Raw genomic sequence first — 20,564 nt, 5'->3', positions numbered from 1 at the left:
AGTAACTAGATTATTTCAATGTTACATTAACAACTCACATATATATTATGTCTTATCAAGTTCATAATATGATTTTAGATTATATTCTTTATAAAAAAATCTCTTTTTTTTCTTCTTCTTTTTCCTAGTTAATCATTCTCTTTATAATTTATATATATATATTGCATATTATGTGTTGTTAGAGTCATGGATTACAGCGAAGACCAAAATGATGCATGTAGAGCTTCCGTGGGAATTGGTAGAAGAAATACTCTATTGTCTTCCGCTTCAATCTCTAATTCGATTCAAAATTGTTTGCAAACAATGGAACAAACTTTTCAAAAGCAAGTCGTTCATCAACAACAACTCAGTTCGTGCCCGTCCTCAATTTCTCGTATGGACCGAATCCAAAATGTATTCGGTAAGCGTCAATCTCAGCAATAATCCAAAGATCGGGATCCAGGAGTTACCCTTAGATATTCCTTCTTCTGATAATAACAAGAGCACAAGTTTACTTCCTTGTGATGGCTTATTATTTTGTGACTGGTGGTTATGGAATAATAATAAAGCTGCGGTTTGCAACCCGTGGTTGAGACAAACTAGATGGATCGAGACTAATAACGAAGATTTCAGGTTTCGTGGCATGGGATACGATAGTGGTAGACCTGAAAAGAGTTACAACATCGTTGGTTATTATAAAACAATTGATATCTACACATTAGACACTAATGAGTGGAAATGCACAAATGTTAATCCGGGAATACAGATCCGCAGAAGTACTAATGTGTCTTTGAATGGAAATTTGTATTGGACTGATCTTGATCAGGAGACCGGTGAGTACTTTATCCAAAGTTTCGATTTTTCGAGACAGATACACAAAGTTTTTTGCGTTTTACAGTGGATTACGATAAACTCTTCTTTTCCAGTCCTCTCAACTTATAGGAAAGATCGGCTTTCACTGTTAAAAAAATTGATTGGAACAAATAATAATATTGAGGTTTGGGTGACAAAAAACAAGATTAATAATGATGATGCAGTGGAGCATGTATCGTGGATAAAGTTCATGACAGTTTCAGTACCTATTAGTAGGATTTTTTCTCCAAGTTTCTTTATCGATAATGTTTACAACAAAAAGAGTCTCGTCATGTGTTGTTTGGACGATGGAAACGAAAAGCTTTGCATTTATATTGTGAGGGGCAAGGCGTTGACGAAGATTCAAATGGACGCTGATGCTAAACATGCTATTAATCATTGTTCCTATGTTCCCAGTTTGATCCCAATTCCTCCAGAGAGTCCACATATTTTCAAGAACTAATGTTTTAAATATTTCTTATTTTGGATTACTTGTGGTTTTTTTATTCTTTCTTTAGCAGTTACATAAATTGATTTCAAAAGTATGTCTTCTTCTTTCAATATCATTTCGGTTAAAGTAATAATTATATATTATATTAATAGAAAAATTGATGTACAGAGAAATCATAGGCATATATATTATCTTTACATGTACAAAAAGATAAAATATGTGTAAAAACAAAAATAAAGAGCAGATGTTTACATGAACAGAAGAAAATGTAATAAGATAGATAACATCCAATTTCTCGCGTAATGGAGGTGATAATCTCTTACAAGTTATATCTATGTGACATGAGGTGTTTTGTTATATATATACATCAAATTATAAGAAAAAGACTCATCCGAGTGCAATTTTTCATTTTAATATATATAGTTAAGAACTTTAAAAAAGTAATAAGAGAAGAAGACTGAACAAAGAGGTGTGGAAAACAAAAATGTGTAAGAAAAATAACAGTGGTGAACATTAAAAGCTAGGCGTGCGGCAAATAAACACAATCGTTGGGTATTATAAATCTTTGCATCTTTGAGATCATTAACAACTTTACATTGTGTACAAAGATAAAAGATGAACGTAATGGCTTACGAGACTTACCAATACAAGTTGGTGTTGGATTGAAAGGAAAAGAAATGCGTAAACGTTTACGATTCATATGCTTTGACGAGTCTACTGATAAATTCAAAAAGTGGCCAAAGAAGGAGATAATGAAATCAAAGAAGAGAGGAGATGGGTGGATGGAGGCAGAGATTGGGGATTTCTTCAATGAAGGAGGGTTAATGTGTTATGATGAAATTGACGTGAGTATCGTAGACGTTGCTCCACGCCCGAATCCAAAGCGTGGTCTGGTTATTGAAGGAATTGAGTTTCGACCAAAGTAAAGTGTTTTAATTTCGGTTTCATTGTAGTGGACGAACGGTTTGGTAATTTCAGGGTCATGTTTATGTTGTAATCTTTATGTAAAAAGAAAAGAGAGAGTACTTTGTGAATCAGAAACTGAACTAGCCCAGTCAAATATTATTACTCAAATTTAATATATCAGATTATGTCCTGTAGAGAAAACTTTGTGTTATATCACCAAAAACAGACAAAAGCTCGTGTAATTAGGATTCCCATCAGATAAGTTATGTCATTATGTGTGTTACATTGCCGTAAGTAGCTCCATATTAAAAACGAAATCTTTACTTTACTGAGATAATCAGTTCAAGTCTCTATCCAACGTGAGATCCTAATAATCTCTACCTGACTTGATTATATGGTTTGTTAATTCGTATATTTCCAAGAAACCAAAACCGACATAATACAGACAAAAACGTGCACACGTTGGTGCAAAGAAGGGTAGTTTCGTAGATACATGTAGACGACTTGAAACGAGTCTTTCTTTTTAAAAATATTTTAGCGGCAGAGACTAATTCTCTTAAAAGTCACAGCTTGCAGAGGAAGAAAGCTATCGATGGGCCAAAAACACGGCGTTGACGCAAGATGCAACGCCGCAGAAGTTTGTGATTGTTGGGAGATTCTCTCAGAATTCATTAATGGTTCTTCTTCGCCGTCTTTCGATGACTTGCCGGACGATTGCTTGTCCATCATAAGCTCTTTGACAAATACTCCAAGGGACGCGTTCCTTGCTGGTTTGGTTTCGAAAAACTTCGGATTGCAGTTCGATTCTGATAGCGTGTGGGAGAAGTTTCTACCGTCTTCCGATTATGTATCTCTGATTCCAAAATCGCGAGTTTTCGCATCGAAGAAAGAGCTCTATTTCGCTCTTTGCGAACCTTTTCCTAACCACAATGGCAGAATGGTATATACTATTTATATATCTCTCAGTTTTTACATGTTTTCACACTATTCAGATCTAATCCATGCATGATTCAATATATAGTTCTTACTTTTTAGAGTATTTTTTTGTTTCTCTCCCTAAAAATCATAGAGCTTCAGGTTAGATAAAGCGAGTGGGAAGAAGTGTGTAATGTTATCTGCAAGGAAACTATTGATCAGACGGGTGTTAGATCCTCGACACTGGAAATGGATTTCAATTCCAGAATCTAGGTAACTCCTTTAACTTAATGACTTATTTTGATTATATATGGGTGAAAATAAATTTTATGCATTTACACCTGTTGAGGGAGTATTGTGTTATGCAGGTTTGAAAAAGTACCAGAACTTGTCAATATAGATGCTTTGGATATACGTGGGTTTTTGAATACTCGAATGATATCCCCAAGAACTCATTACTCAGTTTACATTGTGTACACAAAACTGTCTCATTGTTATGGCTTTCAAACTTGTCGCATACTAGCTGGAGTTGGATTTCAGGGACATGAAATACCTAAAACATTCATATGTTTTGATACAATCAAAATGTGGCCTGATAAGAAGATTACATATTCAAAAAAGAGGAGAGATGGGTGGATGGAGGCAAAGATTGGGGATATCTTCAATGATGGAGGATTAACGGGTTTCGATCTAATTGAGGTGAGAATTTATGACGTTGCTCACCGTCCTCGTACCAAGAGTGGTGTGATTATTGAAGGCATTGAGTTCCGGCCAAAGGATACTAGTCAGTAAAAGGAAGAAGGGTTTTATGATTTTCGTTTATATTTGTTGTAATCTTTTTAGAGGGAAACAAAAAACTGTGACATGATTATAAGTATGTGGATTGCAAGGATTGTGAATGGTCCTAGAAATTGTGGCGCATTTTGTAAAATCTCGGGATTAAGAGGCTATACACAATATGTATAGACTTAAAGGTGTAAAAACATATAGAGATAAACTTACTAAATTTGGTTATTGGAGCATACGTAGTAAGTTTATCTCACTCTTGATGTTATTTCACATAAGAATGTTTCTCCAATAGATTTTAACCAAAATCGAAAAAACTTCTTTGTATAAAAAGATCTGATTTCATAAATTAGTAAACTGATCATCCAACATTTGTTGAATCACTGAACTTGTTGTCATTTTTTAAGGGCTACTTTGGTCTATCTTCTATTTCCTTTGATATGCAGAGCTTGTTACCTCACTGAGTGTGAGACAGTGAGAGTTATCTTTTACACCTCCTTACGTGAAAGTATATATAAACCTAGCTAGTGAAGCAAACTGGCAAAATTCTCCATTTTTTTAGGCTGGGTAAGTCACAAACTAGCTAGTTTTAAAAAGACATCTATAAGAGGCTCTTTATCAAATACTTTAAGATCAGAAAATATAATTGTTAAAATTAAAGAAAAAGATTTGAAAATATGTCAATAATTCTATTTAACTAGATTCTATTAAATTATGGACTTCCTTCTTCTCTTTTTTTTTTTTTTTCATAACCACTGACCCTTCTTCCTTGTCGTCTTTGACTCTTCTGTTACAATAATAGACATAAACATTACAAAAAAAAAGAAAAAAACAAAAAAACTTAGAACTTTGGGCTTTTCTATTTGACGCGGCCATCTAAGAGAAGACATTGCTCTCAAAAAGTGGCATTTTCGTAAATTCGTAGAACGATTTCTCGCTTAAAAAAGAGAAAGTCTGTTAATTTAATAATGTTTTTAATTGGGGTAATTTTATGAAAATTATTTGATTTGATTTATTTTGGAAGTAAAACATAATGTTTTAGTTATTGCTAGAAGTTAATTTTAGTCTTAATTTTTTATTCACAACAACTAAAATTAAGATTAGTCAATAATTATACAGTAAAATTTTTATAATTTAATAATGTTTTTAATTGGGGTAATTTTACGAAAATAAAAATAATTTTTATTCAATATTTTATTATTTTATAGTATAAATTAATTTTATAATAGTATTTTTAATTGTGGTAATTTTACGAAAATAAAAATATGAATTGGAGTAATTTTACGAATATAAAAATATAAATTTAGATATATTATAGATAAATTCATGTATCTAAATGATATATACAAGTTTAAATTTATGATTACTGAACTCATTTGCTATTTTTAAATATGAATCATATTTCAGCTATTTTATGATATGTTATAAAGTATATTGATTATTGAATGATTAGAAACTTAAAATTAAATTATAGAGAGTTATATTATTAAAAAAAATTATTATCTTATCGATTTTGGTTCGGACCAGCAACGTGAAAACAAATTGAGCAACATACAACATTCACCTGCTCCATACATTCTACATATTCATTCTAATATTTTCCTCCTCCTCGAGGATGATGGATCCGGGGAGGGGGAAAAGATGAGGCTAGTAGAACCTTGGACGATCATCATATTCATCATCTACATTCTACACCATTCATCTACTCTAATCAGCCATTTTCTACACATTCATCTACATCATCCACATCCTAAACACATTCCCATCCACATTCTAAACCATCATCCTAAACACATTCATCTTCACCGTCCACATCCTAAACATTCATCTACACCATCCACATCCTAAACATTCATCTAATCTAATCATCCACATTCATCTACACCATCCTAAACATTCATCTACACCTTCCTAAACATTCACCTAATCTAATCATCAACATTCATCTAATCTAATCATCCACATCACATCCTAAACATTCATCTAATCTAATCATCCACACCCTAAACATTCACTACACATACAGCTTTTACCAGCCGTCATAACTACACATACATTTTACCATCACATATATAGCTTACAAGCAAGCATTTATCATTCATCCTACAAAGTAAGGCACATTCCCAAGATTCTCTGTTCCTTCACATCCGATCTTTTTTTTTTCCGTCTGTAGTTTCTCTCAAAAGGACATGCACTTGTTAACTCACTCTTTTTGAATATGTGTTCATCTGCAAAACGAGATCAAATCATTACAATCCCTTCAGAATTATTTTTTTTTACAAAAATTAAAATCATGCAAGTATCACATTTAATCAAATAATCAAATAATATATTCTTATGTCGATTAAAAAAAAAACACATTTCAGATTATTACAAAAGTAACGCCTTTCCTTAATTCTTTTTTTTTTTTTTTTGACAACAATTTAATTCTTTTTTTTTTCTTTTCAAAAAAAAAATATTAAGATAACAGGAAAAGGAATGATAATTTTTGTTTCTATGTTCATTTAATAATCATTTATATGGTCTTCTAAACCTCATTTTCGTAGGAAGAAACAGAGTATGATTAAAATGAAATGCGACATAGAAAAATAAATGATAGTTTGCTTTCTTTTTAAAGGCAAAATTTTAAGAGTAATCTATTGAAATAATCGAACCATGAGAGCTTCACTAAAACATTTTTTAAAAAGTTGAGATTTAGATTTTATTTTGTTAACTTCCTTACACTACCATTCCATATCTATAACTCAAAATGTATTTTTTTCTTTCTTAAACTAAGCATAAAAAATTGCAAGATGTGGGAAACTAAAATACAAAAGAAGTAAAAGGACCAAAGGCGTGGTGTTACCTTGTAGGGGTGATGAGTCTTTAAGTCTCTATGCTCAGGGAATGAGAAGATCAGAGACAAGGCTTGAGTTGTAGAAGACGTATGTATATCAAAAGAGATCAGAGACAAGGCTTGAGTTGTAGAAGAACGTATATCAAAAGAATATAAAACAGAGACTATTACTGGAGTATTTGAGAAATGAAATTTGAGAGTAAGAAAGGAGAGAAGTTTTTGATGTCTGAACGAAGGAAGACGAAAGTGTCTGTCTGTCTACGTATATATAGAGATTATTTCTAACGGTCACATAAGTTACCGTTCGAGTGAAACAAATTTATAATAGAAAAAATAAAAGTTACTGTTCCGCAATCGTCTTCAAATTTTATTACGGATAAGTTACCGTTGGTGACTAAAAAATAAAATATTAATACAAAGAGTTACTACTGACTGGTTGGGTTTACTTGGGTAACGTTCAAATTTACTGTTTTCTACAACGTTCTGACTGATGTTACTGGTGACAACATAGGGAGTGAAAAAATAAGTTACCGTTGTACACTCGTGATTGTTACGCTCTAAGTTTATCACGTTTTTTTTTTTTTTTTGGGTTCTCCCTAGCTATAAGAAAAAAAATCAAAAATAAAATCAATAACACAAAATAAATCAAGGTGCTGTTTGATTCAATGTCTTGATTTAAGAATTTCAAAAGTTTCTATAATATGGGTCTTCATGCATCTTTCATATCACTAGGTGCTGTTTGATTTCAGTTTTTTGTTTCTTTTTTACTATTACGAGGGAGTTCTATTTGAGCATTCATGTTCTTAGGAACTTCTGAGTCCTATTTCTAAACAGTTCGAAACAAATCCGAAGTCCCTTTTTTCAACAATCCTGGTTAATTTTCAATTTTAAAAAGAAGGATAAAGTATCATCTCCATGGTCTTGGACCCAAATTCGTGTGCTACAGAAGAGGAAAGAGTTGTTGGAATTTGAATGCAAACGGCTGCAAATATAGCAAGTGTGAGCAAAAGTATATCATCTCGTCTATTAAAGTAAGCCAATCGGCTACGTAACTTTCTTATTTACGACCGGATAACGAAAAGTATATATGTATGCATGAATGTCAAAGTGTCTCCTTTGTACAACAACGCTTTTTTTTTTTGCTAAGAAACAACAACGCTTTTTGTGGACTTTATGTTTCAATTATGGTTTTGATTGCTTACAATTTTGTTTGTATATGAAGCAAGTTTTTAAAAAGTATACATGTACCATATTCATTGTAAAAATAAAAATAAATATAATCATATAGCGTGAACTATTCGATTGTCTAAAAACCATGCAACGTGAACATGGCCGCACACGGCACGTGGACAACTTTTGCAGGAGTCATAGTTATGTTCCTTCACATTAAAAACAGTCATAACTGACTCCTACTGTCTAAAAAAAAAGAGAAATAAAATCTCACGAGTCTATATAATAAGTCTCCAAAAGCATACGGTTTGATAAACGCAACGCACCGATGGGCAGTGAATCTAGCGGCGAAGATGGAGGAGAGATCGTTCACGAGACGTTATCTTTCAATGACTTGCCGGAGGATTGCATCTCACACATATTCACTTTCACTAGTCCACGTGACGCGTGTGTCGCCGCTTCGGTTTCGAAAACCTTTGAATCGGTGGTGAATTCCGATAACGTATGGGAGAAGTTTCTTCCCCCGGATTATGCATCTTTGGTTCTTCTTCCTCAATCGCGAGTTCCCTTGTCAAAGAAGGAACTCTATTTCGCTCTCTGCCACGATCCTCTTCTAATCGAAGATGGCAAAAAGGTTAGAGTTAGTTAGAGTTAAATGGTAAAAATCTCTGGCAAAAGCTTAGAGGTCGCCGGTTTGAGTAACGCTTGGAACGAGATTATATATAACATGTTCTGGTTTCGGATCTGAGGAGATGTATGGGTTTCGGCCCAGAACTTCTTTGATAATTCAAAAAAAAAAAATTAGAAAGAAAAAAAAAATGTTATTAAGTCTTTAGGATACTATTCATATGCTTAAAAAGTTAATATCCATTTCATCAGTAGGTCTTCATGAAGCAACGGTGTGATTGTGAAGTTTTAAATTCGTGCATCCATTCAATATTTCTGATTTAAGTTACTTTCTTTTTCGTTTTCTAAAAATCAAAGAGCTTGTGGTTAGAGAAAATGAGTGGGAAAAGGTGTATCATGTTATCTCCAAAGGAGATGTGGATCAAATGGGTTAGTAGTCCTCGGCAGTTTTGGCAATGGATTTCAATTCCTGAAGCTAGGTAACTCCTTTTAATAAATTTTCGATCACTCAACCTGATCATGATGTTGGTGAAGATAATGGGGGAAAAACTGTTGCATGCACGCAGGTTTGAAGAAGTACCAGAGCTCCTCAATGTATGTTGGTTTGAGGTCCGTGGTAGGATAAGTACTCGTTACTTATCTCCTAGTACACGTTACTCGGTTTACATTGTTTTCAAGACAAAGAACGGATGTCCTGGATTAGAGGATGTGCCGGTGGAAGTTGGAGTTGGATTGGTGGGACAAGAATCTTCTCAAAGATTCATATACTTTGTCGGACCTTCGGATAGAAAGAAAGAGAAAGAAATGAGAGATGTAATGAAACCAGAGAAGAGGGAAGATGGGTGGATGGAAGCTGAGCTTGGTGAATTTTTCAACAAAGCAAGTTGTGATGAAGTTGATTTGAGTGTTGTTGAGATTAAGTCTCCTCATTGGAAACGTGGTTTGATCATTCAAGGAATCGAGTTCCGCCCTTCGAAAAGACCCTAAAGTTTTTAATGATTTTGTTTATGTTTATTTGCTTTAAGTGATTATTTTATTTTATTTTGTACATGTTTTAACGGTAACACGATTTTCTTTTTCAAGGTTTGTGGATTGTAATTTTCATAATTCTCACGTGAAAAAAAATTAAGTTAAAAAATTATGTTTTCTTTTCTTTATCATCCAAATCCTTTTGTAGATTTTTGTAGACTTTTTACTTAGGAGAGATGGAGCAATAGATTAATTATGAATTATTGACTTTCTGAATGATTTAATTTTGGTTTATTATATAGCTATTAGCCTATATATAACTTAAATACGAAAAGTTATTAAATGTATAAAATAATGTGAGTTGGGATGGTCATATTTTATTATGTTAAGACGAGTTCTAAAAAAGTCAAAGACCAATAATTCTCGAGCAAGAGATGGAGAAAAATCACGTCGTTGAAGGCAGAGGGGAGATTGTTTACGAGTCATCATCGCCGTTTGATGCATTGCCGGTGAAATGCATCTCCAATATATACTCTTTTACAAGTCCACGGGACGCTTGCCTCGCCGTGTCCCTCTCAAAACTCTTTGGACCGGCCGTTGATTCCGATAGCGTATGGGAGAAGTTTCTTTTGCCAGGGCATCAATCTCTGATTCCTATATCAAGATTCTTCTCATCGAAGAAGGAGCTTTACTTCGCTCTATGCAACAATCTTGTTTATATCGAAGATGGTGGAATGGTTTATCTTCAGCTCTTCTTATTTGAGTTTGAACATTTAATGTTGCTATTGAGCTATATATATAGGGTTATTGAAGCTTTTTATTTTCGGAAATTATAGACTCTCTGTTTAGATAAAGAGAGTGGGAAGAGATGTGTCATGTTATCAGCGAAGCAACTTGACATCACATTTGATAGTCCATATTTTTGGAAATGGATCTCAATTCCTGAATCTAGGTACATCCTTTTTTAGTTGCAATTTTTTTAAATTGATGAATAGGACTCAATTCCAATAATGCTATATAAAATGTGTTATTAAGGTTTGATCAAGTACCAGAGCTTCTTGTTGAAGTTCCATTCAAGATAAAAGGTGTGATGAATACTCAAATCTTGTCTCCCCAAACTCGTTACTTGGCTTACATTGTGTACAAGACAAGTGATAGATTTCACGGTTTGAAGCACATTGGAGTTGGATTTATTGGACAAGGAACTCGCGAAACCAAAAGGTGGGAAAGAAAGGATCTAATAAAACTAGAGGAAAGGGAAGACGGATGGATGGAGACAGAGCTTGGGGAATTCTCCACTGAATTTGGTTGTGAGGAAATTGTGTTGAGTATTATTGAGATTGATTATGCCTATTGGAAGCGTGGTTTGATCATTCAAGGAATCGATACCCGCCCTAAGAAAAACCCTGTAAATTAGTACAATGGAAGAGCGCTTGGATGGTTGCAATTGCATGCTTTTGTCAATCTTGTATCTTAAACAAGTGAAAAAAAAAAACATGAAACTAATATTTGTTTGATTGTAATGTTTGCGAGTTTGGATTTTTTATTTTGATGTTTTATAAATTAAAAAAAAATTGTTGTAGACATTTTAAGTTTCAACCAGTGATCATACTTACAACAATGTGTGGCAAGTAGTTTTCAGATTTTTTTAGAAGAGATCATGAAACCTGAACATATAGTGTTTATCAGAATTAGAAGAGAAAGGGACAGAAGATAGAGGGAGATAATTTGGTGTCTCAATGTGCTTAGAATAGATGGTGTGATTAAAAGGGGAAGATGACTAGGTGGAATGGGAATGGTGACACAATTTGGGTAGCAAAGAAAAATATGAAAATATAAAAATAAGATTACTTTTGAATAAATAACATAAGCTAAGTATTTCAAAATGAACCATCCTACATTACTCGTAATTCTGTCATACTAGTCCATTGGTTTGTTAGTTTATAATTTTTCCAAAACATAACCAATTGTAAAATATGGAGCTGTAAGAAGAGACGTGCGTGCTCATTGATACGAATTACGACATTTCCTGTAAATATATAAGGAACGACTATGTCACTTTATAGGACAAGCCTTTGATATAAAAAGAACTGTAGAGACGACTTTAGAACAAGTCATAAACTGTACCAAGTCACGATATATATATATATATATATATATATATATATATATATATCTCAGAATCCATTGATTAATATATCAGATAGATGCACCAATGCGAACAAACATTTCTGGTTAATTCGTCCATGGGGCAACACCTCGGAATTGATTCTAGAAGCAAAGGCGTAGGAGAAAGCTCCTCCCATTATTTATCGCCTTTTGATGAGTTACCGGAGGATTGTGTCGCTAATATAATCTCTCTTACAAGTCCCCGGGACGCATGCATTGCTGCTTCGGTTTCTAGAACCTTAAGATCGACGTCCCAGTTAGATAGTGTATGGGAGAGGTTTCTTCCGAATGAATATGCATCTTTGGTTCCTGGATTGCGAGTTTTCTCGTCAAAGAAGGAGCTTTATTTCGCTTTATGCGAAGTTCCTGTTCTAATAGAAGATGGCCAAAAGGTATTACCTTGAGTTTTAATTTGTGCTATATATCGATGAATATTTTGATTAAGTGAGCTTCTTTATTTTGAAAAATAAAAGAGTTTCTGGTTAGAGAAAGCGAGTGGGAAGAGATGTATCATGTTATCTTCCAAGCAACTCGCAATCACATGGGGAAATAGTCCTCAGTATTGGCAATGGATCTCAATTCCCGAATCTAGGTACTCTGCGCAATGTTATAATTATAATTCATATTAAAATTTGAATCCTAAATCTAACTCTTAAAATATATTACACACTCATGGTTTATAGTGATATATCATAATCAAGATGATAGGAAAAAATGTTGCACCTAGCTAATGTGTTATATATGCAGGTTTGAAAAAGTTCCGGAGCTTCTTGATGTATGTGCTTTCGAGATCCGTGGTTTGATGGATACTCAAATCCTATCTCCAAGAACTCATTACTCGGCTTACGTAGTGTACAAGACAAGAACTGGCTGTCATGGCTTCCGAGATTTGCCCATACAAGTTGGAATTGGATTGGTTGGACAAAAACATCCTAAAACATTCATATGCTTCGATGAGTCTACGGATAAAATCAAAAAGTGGGCAAAGAGGGAGCTAATGAAGTCAGAGAAGAGAAGAGATGGATGGATAGAAGCAAAAATTGGGGAATTCTTCAATGAAGGAGGATCATCATTGGGTTGTGATGAGATTGAGCTAAGTGTTGTAGATATTGCTTCACCTTATTGGAAGCGTGGATTGATCATTCAAGGAATTGAATTCCGGCCTACCAAAAAGTAATACCGGTTTACTGCTTGGAAGAAACGGTTTGATAATTTCCCGGTTTATACTTTTGTGATCACATGTATCTTGTATAATTAAGAAGCAAGTTAACCTTAATTTGTTGTTTCTCTTAGGGGTAGAGAGATATTTATCTTGTCTGTTTACGGATTGGTTTATTACTTTAGTATAAACAAAGCATAATAGTAAATTTGGTTTCTTACAAACATAAACCAAATCAACAGTTCGTAAACAGCAAAAAAAGAAAGCATGCAACGTGACGGGGGAGTTGGGGACGCACGCACGTCGCATGCGGCATGCATTGACACAATAAAAGGGTGATTCCGTAAATACGTGCGGATGACTTTACACTAGATGTTTTTCTATTGATTCCTTAACAATAAGGGCGACTTAACTCTAATTAAAGATAAATCATTTAACAAAAAAACAAAAAAAAAATTGAAAACGCTTAAGACAATTCCTTAATTATGTGTACAACGCTTTTATTATATAGTTTTGTTAGATTAAACACAAAACCGACATTAAACACAAGGAGACGAAAACGTGCACACTGATGCAAAATATGAGTGGACGACTTAAGACGAGTCTTTTCTTTATCAATATTTAGACTTAATACGATTTCTTTAAAATCTAAGCTTCAAGATGAAGAAAGATGATACAGATCATAGAAACAACAAATGGGGCACAAGCAAAGCGTTGACTCAAGAGACAAAGGCGAGAAAGTTTTTGGTTCTTCCTCGAGTGGAAAAGAACATGGCCTTGTTAAATCTAGCGGCCAAGGGGGAGGAGCACTTGTCTTCGGGCCTTCGCCGTTCGATGACTTGCCAGTGGATTGCATCTCCAACATAATCTCTTTTACTAGTCCACGGGACGCTTGCGTGGCCGCTTCGGTTTCTAAGACCTTTGAATCGGCTGTCCAATCCGATACCGTATGGGACAAGTTTCTTCCATCGGATTATTCATCTTTGATTCCTCCATCGCGAGTTTTTGCATCCAAGAAGGAGCTCTACTTCGCTTTATGCGAAAATCATGTTCTTATAGACGATGGCAAAAAGGTATATGTTAATACGAGTTATTTTTATATAGTTATAGTATATGATTTGATTTGTAAACCTGATTTATAAAAAATGCTCGTGATACAAATGGAACAATTTTGGTGTAGTCGTGAAGTTATTATTATTCATTCATCTATTGAAATTTGATTGTTCTGATTTTTTTAATTATGTATTTTATTTTGCAAAAATAATAGAGTTTCTGGTTAGAGAAAGGAAATGGAAAAAAGTGTATCATGCTATCTCCTAAGAAAGATATGTGGATCACTTGGGTTAGTACTCCTCAGTATTGGCGATGGATCTCAGTTCCTGAAGCTAGGTACGTAACTTCTTTTTCTTTTTAATCATTTAAATCTATTGTAATCACATCCACATATGATGATAGTGGGGAAAATAATGTTGCACACGCATGCAGGTTTGAAGAGGTAGCAGAGCTTCTCAATGTGTGTTGGTTTGAGGTCCGAGGGGGCATGAGTACTAAATACCTATCTCCTGGAACTCGTTACTCGGCTTACATTGTGTTCAAGACAAAGGATAGATGTCCTAATCTGGGGGATGTGCCAGCAGAAGCTACGGTCGGATTAGTGGGACAAGAATCTTCTCAAAGATTCATATACTTTGTTGGGCCTTCGGATCGAAGAAGAAGAGACAGAGAAAGGAGAGATGTAACGAAACCAAATATGAGAAAAGATGGGTGGATGGAAGCTGAGCTTGGTGAGTTCTTCAATGAATCAAGTTGTGATGAGATTGCAACAAGTGTTCTTGAGACTAAGTCTCCTTATTGGAAGCGTGGTTTGATCATTCAAGGGATAGAGTTCCGCCCTACGAAAATCCGGTAAAAGTGATACAAATTATTCCGGTTTATGTTTGTTTGCTTGTAAGCTAGTGAAAAGCTTTATTGTATTTGGACTGTGTGGTTTGGTTTTTCGATTCTGATGTATGTTTATGATTGTCACATGAACAAATTCAACAAAGGAATTGTATTCTATTTTTCTTATCATCTACTATGATTTGGTACACTTTACTTAACCGAGAACGATAGAGATCAAATAAAATATATGTAGAAATTTCGTAGACACACAGATCTTAACAAAGATGCATCGAATTTATAAATTCTTGACTTTTTCTGACTAAATAATCTTATCATATAACTTTCTTTGGTAACAAAAACTTCACAAGTAAGAATGTAAGATAAACACGAAACAAAAGTTATTTGCTTTGAGTGATTTCTGAAAAAACTTTTGAGAATCTCTTAAAACGATCGCAAAATTTTAATAACCTTTTAATCATAAAATCACCTCTCTTTATTTTTTTTTGGACCAAAAAAATCACCTTTTTTTTTGTTTTTCATCATAAAATCAATTTACTTTGCTATTTTTGCCAAAAATAAATAAATATCATAGTCGGTTCAATTGGTTTATTAGATTTATTTTATTTAACTACCGGAGTGCAAAACCAACCAACCAAGTCCAACAATAGATCTGCACACGAGACGACATTGCACGAATCATATTCTTACTTTTAAGACAACAGAGGCGAGTTCTGAAAGAGTCAGACGACGGCAGAAGTCACAAACATAAAAAAAAATCACGGATCCGATGATGGGGAAAAATCATACCGGTGGAGAGATCGTTGTTCCGGGGCCATCACCTTTTGATGGCTTGCCGGAGGATTGCATCTCGAACATAATCTCTTTCACAAGTCCACGAGACGCTTGCGTCGCTGCATCAGTTTCGAAGACCTTTGAATCGGCTGCTAATTCCGATAACGTATGGGACAAGTTTCTTCCTTGGGACTATTCCTCTCTGATTCCTCCATCGCCAGTTCTCGCATCGAAGAAGGAGCTTTATCTCGCTCTCTGTCACAATCCTGTTCTAATCGAAGATGGCAAAAAGGTACATATGTATTATTCTCAAATTAAATTAGTATTTATATATCTTATTAACCATAGGTTATACGAATAATGATCTGTCTAGAGCTAGGGTTCAAATTGGACTTCATGTGTAGAGTTATTGAGTTCTGTTAGATGAAGTTTGTGAAGAAGATTTGATTTAAAAACCTAATTTTAGAAAATTCTTGATACGATGGAACATTTTGGTGTAGATGTGAATTTCTAGTTCTTACTTTTTTATTATCTTTTTTTCCGAAAACCAAAGAGCTTTTGGTTAGAAAAAGCGAGTGGGAAAAGGTGTATCATGTTATCTTCAAAGGAACTTTGGATCACATGGGGAAGTAGTCCTCAGTATTGGCAATGGATTTCAATTCCTGAAGCTAGGTACATAACTCCTTTTTCTCTTCCACTTAGCTTGATTGTAATAGTCCTCTATCGGAATTGGCAATGATGATGATGATGTTTTGTATACATTGTTGTTATTATGTAGATTTGAAAAAGTAGCGGAGCTACTTGATGTATGTTGGTTTGAGGTTCGTGGCAAGACGAGAACTCGTGAGCTATCTCCTGGAACTCGATACTCGGCTTACATTGTGTTCAAGACGAAAGATCAATGTCCTGGATTAGGACATTTGCCGGTAGAAGTTGGACTTGGTTTGGTTGGACAAGAAACATCTAAAAGATTCATATATTTTGTTGGACCTCGGGCACGAAGGGGAGGGAGAGAAACGGGAGATGTAATGAAACCGGAGGAACGAGAAGATGGGTGGATGGAAGCTGAGCTTGGTGAATTCTTCAACGAAGCAAGTTGTGATGAAGTTGAGCAGAGTGTTATTGAGACTAAGTCTCCTTATTGGAAACGTGGTTTGATCATCCAAGGAATCGAACTCCGCCCTACAAAAAACCCTTAAAAGCAAGAACCGATGCGATTCCGGTTTATGTTTGTTTGCTTCATGAGTTCTATATCTAAGCAAGTCATGATAAACTTTGTTGTATTGTAACATGAACCTCTTTTAACATTTTGGATTGTAATGTGTGGGAACTTGAGAAGGACTAAGAGAAGTACTTTTATTTTGTTTGGGTGTTGTAATGTTTGATTTTTTGTTCATGCATCATCATCAGTACATGAACAAATATCACATAAAGAAAATGTATTTATTTTCTTCTTATCTTCTATAATACTTTTATAGACTTTACTTAGCTAGAAATAGAATGACACATATGACTAAATCTTATTAGATGAACTAGTCTTGATAAAGACTTTGACTTTGGGAATATAATTTTATACATTATCCCCCTAGTCATACATAAGTAATAAGAAAGACTTCACAGGTAAGTTAAACACGTAACAAAAGTCACTTGCTTTGCCTGATTACATAAAGGCCAAACCTTTTTTTTTTCAATTTTATTTCAAAAAACAAAACTTTTGAGATTCTATTTATCAAGACGTTAACACTTATAAGGGTATAATAGTAAACTCGCATTAAAAATCTTAACCTCTAAGTCTTTGATGCCGATATAAATATCCACTTCATTGACACGCTCACAACAAAACAACACAACACACCGTTTCATAAAGATACTCTTCTCATCGTCAGATTCCAAAATTCAGATTCCAAAAAACACTATGGAGCAAATTCACGGTAGCCGGAACAATGAGATTGCTGTTGCGGCGGCGGCGAGATTCGATACATTGCCGGAAGATTGTATCTCGAAGGTGATTTCACACACTAGTCCACGAGACGCTTGTGTTGCGGCTTCGGTTTCGAAAGCTGTGAAATCGGCGGCTCAGTCGGATTTGGTTTGGGAGACGTTTCTTCCGATGGAGTATTCGTCACTTGTTCCTCAACCGGCGACTCACTCGTCGAAAAAAGAGATCTTTATATCTCTTGCTCATGACTCTGTTTTGAGTGAAGATGGCAAAAAGGTAACGACTTTGAATCCGATTCGGGAATGTGAAATCAGGGTTTTGCTTTGTTTGCTTTGAATTTTTGATTTTTTTTTGGTATAAATGCCTGATTTTGTAATATTGATTTTGGGGAAAAAACAGAGCTTTTGGTTGGACAAGACTAGTGGGAAGAAGTGTTACATGTTGGCAGCTATGGATTTGACGATCATTTGGGGAGATTCGCCTGCTTATTGGCAATGGATTACAGTTCCTGAATCTAAGTAAAGCCCTAATCTTTTTTTTCTCCTTTGTGTTCTGAAATTGTGCTGTTGAAGTTTATTTACTTAAATCTTCTCTGTGTGTGAATTTTTCAGGTTTGAGAAAGTGGCTGAGTTGCGTAACGTGTGTTGGTTTGATATTCGGGGGAAGATAAGTTGCAGAATGTTATCGGAAGGCACTCATTACTCGGTTTACATAGTGTTCAAGAGGGCACAGAATAGATCATACGGGTTTGATAGCGTACCTGTGGAAGCTGGAGTTGGTTTTGTGGGCAAAGAAGCTACCAAGAGATCAGTGTTTCTCGAATCAGGCGGTGCTGCGGGTTCACGCAGCCATGATTATGGTTACACGGGGATTTCGCATGCCGTAGTATCTAGAGCGTTTAGGAATAGGCGGTCGTGGTTGCTGGTTCCGGGAATAGTAGAAGAAGAAGTTGAAGTAGAGAGGGAGAGTGGTAGGAATGCGGAGGAGCCAAAGGAGAGTGGTAGGAATGCGGAGGAGCCAAAGGAGAGAGGAGATGGGTGGAGTGAAGTGGAGCTTGGGAAGTTTTACATCAACAATGGAGGTTGTGATGAAGGTAGTGATGAGATTGAGATTAGTTTGATGGAGACTGAGAATGGACATTGGAAGAGTGGTTTGATCTTTCAGGGATTTGAGATCAGGCCTGAAAGAAGAAACTGATTGATCAAACTTTGTGTCTTGAAGTATTAACTCAAGTCTTTAAAAACTTGTATTTAATGTCTCGAGTCTACTTACAGTTTGGAGTTCTTGATTTGAAAAAGCAGAGAGATTGATAATTTTCTCTCCTTTGTATTAATATCTAAATAGCAGGTAAGATTGTTCATGATTGTGGCTTTCTATCTCTTATTTCATGTTTCCGCACCCTTGCATATTTTTTGAGTCTTCGTTCAACAACAGTTCAAACCACTCTTTTGTTTAGTCATCATGTGATAGTTGCAAGAGTCGCCACACTTAAACCATGAAGAATGTGTAAGCATCGACCAAGTTTCTCTTCACCATATACTAGAAGAACGCATATATAGATTTAGACTAAGCTTCGGAATGGTCGAATGGATTTGGCCGTTTTCTCGTGGATGGCTAAAATGGCAGTATAAAAATGATATTAGATGTTAATTCGTTGATACTTTCGTGGCTATTAAGCTTATGGGGGATATAGCCACGAGATTTCTAGTTGGTTCAGATTGGCCAAGCAATATTTGTTGTGGCTAAATAACTGTTTACGACATGCTAATCAATGGACATCCAAGCCCAGTTTGCTACAAATTTGGGCGAAGCTCATATAAGAAGGCAACAATGGTAGTGGCAGTATAACCAAGGATTAGGATACATAATATTAGCTACATCAGTTGTAATGTTTGATACATGGTTTAATTAGCTTATTGATCTCTTGGTTAATAAAGTGTAAAAGCTAGATGGTTTATTTTGATTTGTTGAGAAAAAAAAAAAAAAAAAGGTGAAGGCTATTTGTGATGTGAAAATAAACCAAGCTAAGTAAATATGGGTCCGTTAGGTCTAATCTAACTATGAAGGCTTTTAAGAAGAAAACATATGGGCTTTGTTGCCCCTTACGAAGTCAATTTTGGGTTTTTTAGTGATTTAAAAGATTGTGAATTGTGACATAGTTATATATTCATATAAATACGGTACTCTAGTTCAATCGGCAGTCACATATCTAATAAACCCTTAAATTTCTTTTAGCCTCTAGGTATATGGTACTCTAGTTTTACACATCTGTTTTGGTTTTTCTATTTAATGAAACTAAAATTTTACAAAAAAAAACAACACAAATGTATAGAATTATAGGAAGAAGCAATATTTCATAATTCTTCTGAATCATTTGAGTAAGGTGTTCTATGATATTTTACATACTTTTCAAACTCACTATACTTCTAATGTGATATCAAAATCAGCTACAAAACCACTTAAGTCAATTTTCAGAAAGAAAGAAAAGAAAAAAAAAAACATTAATTATTGCAGGATGGAAGAGAAGACTCTCTAACGAAAACCGAATTATATGAAAAGCCATTACGAGCCACATGGTATTGAAGATTATTTGTAAGATTGTTGAATAGTCGATGTCACATGCTTTGACTGTCTCCTTCATTATACATATCGATGACCTTGAATACTTTATTATTAACATGGAATCGTATCTTAACTTTCTACGTAAAACAATTTTTAATCTCTTTATGAAAGATCATGCACACACTAGGAAAACTATATAAGTGAGTTTCTTATATGGTAAACCAACTTTGAATGTAGGCTAATTAGTTTATTAAGCAATATATATAGTCTTTTTATATATGTCTATGTTCATTTCACCAGTCACCTATATTGTCATTAAAGAAAGTTGTGTAATAAAATCATGGGAAAAAGTGTGAGACTTTTTGGTTTTGTTTTGTCAAAATGACAATCTATTTTTCTTTTCTTTTTCTTTCTTCAAACAATCTAAAGAAATTTAAACCACTGATTTGTATATAGAAAATGAACCATAACGTATACATAACTACGAGAGAATCCATTATCAGACTGACATGCGTCATTTTTTCTTTTCTCGATTCTATCGAACTAGTTAGTGACCAATTCTTACGACCAG

General features: G+C 34.6%; 8 protein-coding genes and 1 long non-coding RNA gene across 9 annotated transcripts; 8 read left to right on the top strand and 1 right to left on the bottom strand.

Moving 5' to 3' along the window:
• Nucleotides 1-208: 208 nt before the first annotated feature.
• On the top strand, nucleotides 209-1,294 carry LOC17886982 (putative F-box/kelch-repeat protein At1g12170). The gene has a single exon (XM_006292243.1). The coding sequence runs from the start codon at nucleotides 209-211 to the stop codon at nucleotides 1,292-1,294; it is 1,086 nt and encodes a 361-aa protein (XP_006292305.1).
• A 1,486-nt stretch (nucleotides 1,295-2,780) lies between these two features.
• Nucleotides 2,781-3,895, top strand: LOC17884717 (F-box protein PP2-B5). The gene is made up of 3 exons (XM_006293145.2): nucleotides 2,781-3,128; nucleotides 3,258-3,376; nucleotides 3,472-3,895. The coding sequence occupies exons 1-3, from the start codon at nucleotides 2,781-2,783 to the stop codon at nucleotides 3,893-3,895; spliced, it is 891 nt and encodes a 296-aa protein (XP_006293207.2).
• Nucleotides 3,896-5,852: 1,957 nt separating this feature from the next.
• Nucleotides 5,853-6,895, bottom strand: LOC111830414. The gene is made up of 2 exons (XR_002833793.1): nucleotides 6,735-6,895; nucleotides 5,853-6,117 (listed from the first exon to the last, which is right to left on the bottom strand). It is a non-coding gene; the product is annotated as an uncharacterized LOC111830414 (long non-coding RNA).
• A 1,158-nt stretch (nucleotides 6,896-8,053) lies between these two features.
• LOC17885045 (putative F-box protein PP2-B2) lies at nucleotides 8,054-9,509 on the top strand. Its single transcript, XM_006293023.2, is given in 4 exon segments — nucleotides 8,054-8,100; nucleotides 8,154-8,529; nucleotides 8,880-9,001; nucleotides 9,089-9,509. Coding segments are annotated over 4 exon segments (966 nt in total).
• Nucleotides 9,510-9,925: 416 nt separating this feature from the next.
• On the top strand, nucleotides 9,926-10,908 carry LOC17886245 (F-box protein At2g02240). The gene is made up of 3 exons (XM_023782254.1): nucleotides 9,926-10,228; nucleotides 10,328-10,443; nucleotides 10,527-10,908. The coding sequence occupies exons 1-3, from the start codon at nucleotides 9,926-9,928 to the stop codon at nucleotides 10,906-10,908; spliced, it is 801 nt and encodes a 266-aa protein (XP_023638022.1).
• Nucleotides 10,909-11,737: 829 nt separating this feature from the next.
• Nucleotides 11,738-12,837, top strand: LOC17886411 (putative F-box protein PP2-B6). Its single transcript, XM_006292468.2, has 3 exons — nucleotides 11,738-12,052; nucleotides 12,134-12,252; nucleotides 12,408-12,837. Exons 1-3 carry the CDS (start codon nucleotides 11,738-11,740, stop codon nucleotides 12,835-12,837), a joined length of 864 nt encoding a protein of 287 aa, XP_006292530.2.
• A 630-nt stretch (nucleotides 12,838-13,467) lies between these two features.
• LOC17885256 (putative F-box protein PP2-B2) lies at nucleotides 13,468-14,918 on the top strand. The gene is made up of 3 exons (XM_006293125.2): nucleotides 13,468-13,892; nucleotides 14,087-14,208; nucleotides 14,305-14,918. The coding sequence occupies exons 1-3, from the start codon at nucleotides 13,515-13,517 to the stop codon at nucleotides 14,726-14,728; spliced, it is 924 nt and encodes a 307-aa protein (XP_006293187.1). The 5' UTR covers nucleotides 13,468-13,514; the 3' UTR covers nucleotides 14,729-14,918.
• A 470-nt stretch (nucleotides 14,919-15,388) lies between these two features.
• LOC17886613 (F-box protein At2g02240) lies at nucleotides 15,389-16,951 on the top strand. The gene is made up of 3 exons (XM_006291583.2): nucleotides 15,389-15,784; nucleotides 16,046-16,164; nucleotides 16,271-16,951. Exons 1-3 carry the CDS (start codon nucleotides 15,488-15,490, stop codon nucleotides 16,689-16,691), a joined length of 837 nt encoding a protein of 278 aa, XP_006291645.1. The 5' UTR covers nucleotides 15,389-15,487; the 3' UTR covers nucleotides 16,692-16,951.
• Nucleotides 16,952-17,334: 383 nt separating this feature from the next.
• On the top strand, nucleotides 17,335-18,804 carry LOC17886795 (F-box protein PP2-B1). Its single transcript, XM_006291327.2, has 3 exons — nucleotides 17,335-17,707; nucleotides 17,831-17,949; nucleotides 18,043-18,804. Exons 1-3 carry the CDS (start codon nucleotides 17,408-17,410, stop codon nucleotides 18,626-18,628), a joined length of 1,005 nt encoding a protein of 334 aa, XP_006291389.2. The 5' UTR covers nucleotides 17,335-17,407; the 3' UTR covers nucleotides 18,629-18,804.
• The last annotated feature ends 1,760 nt before the right edge of the window (nucleotides 18,805-20,564 follow it).

Source organism: Capsella rubella, unplaced genomic scaffold (assembly GCF_000375325.1).
Source record: "Capsella rubella cultivar Monte Gargano unplaced genomic scaffold, Caprub1_0 scaffold_5, whole genome shotgun sequence".
Lineage (NCBI taxonomy): Eukaryota > Viridiplantae > Streptophyta > Magnoliopsida > Brassicales > Brassicaceae > Capsella > Capsella rubella.
Note: the sequence above shows the minus strand (reverse complement) of the source record. Positions and strands in the feature narration are given on the sequence as shown.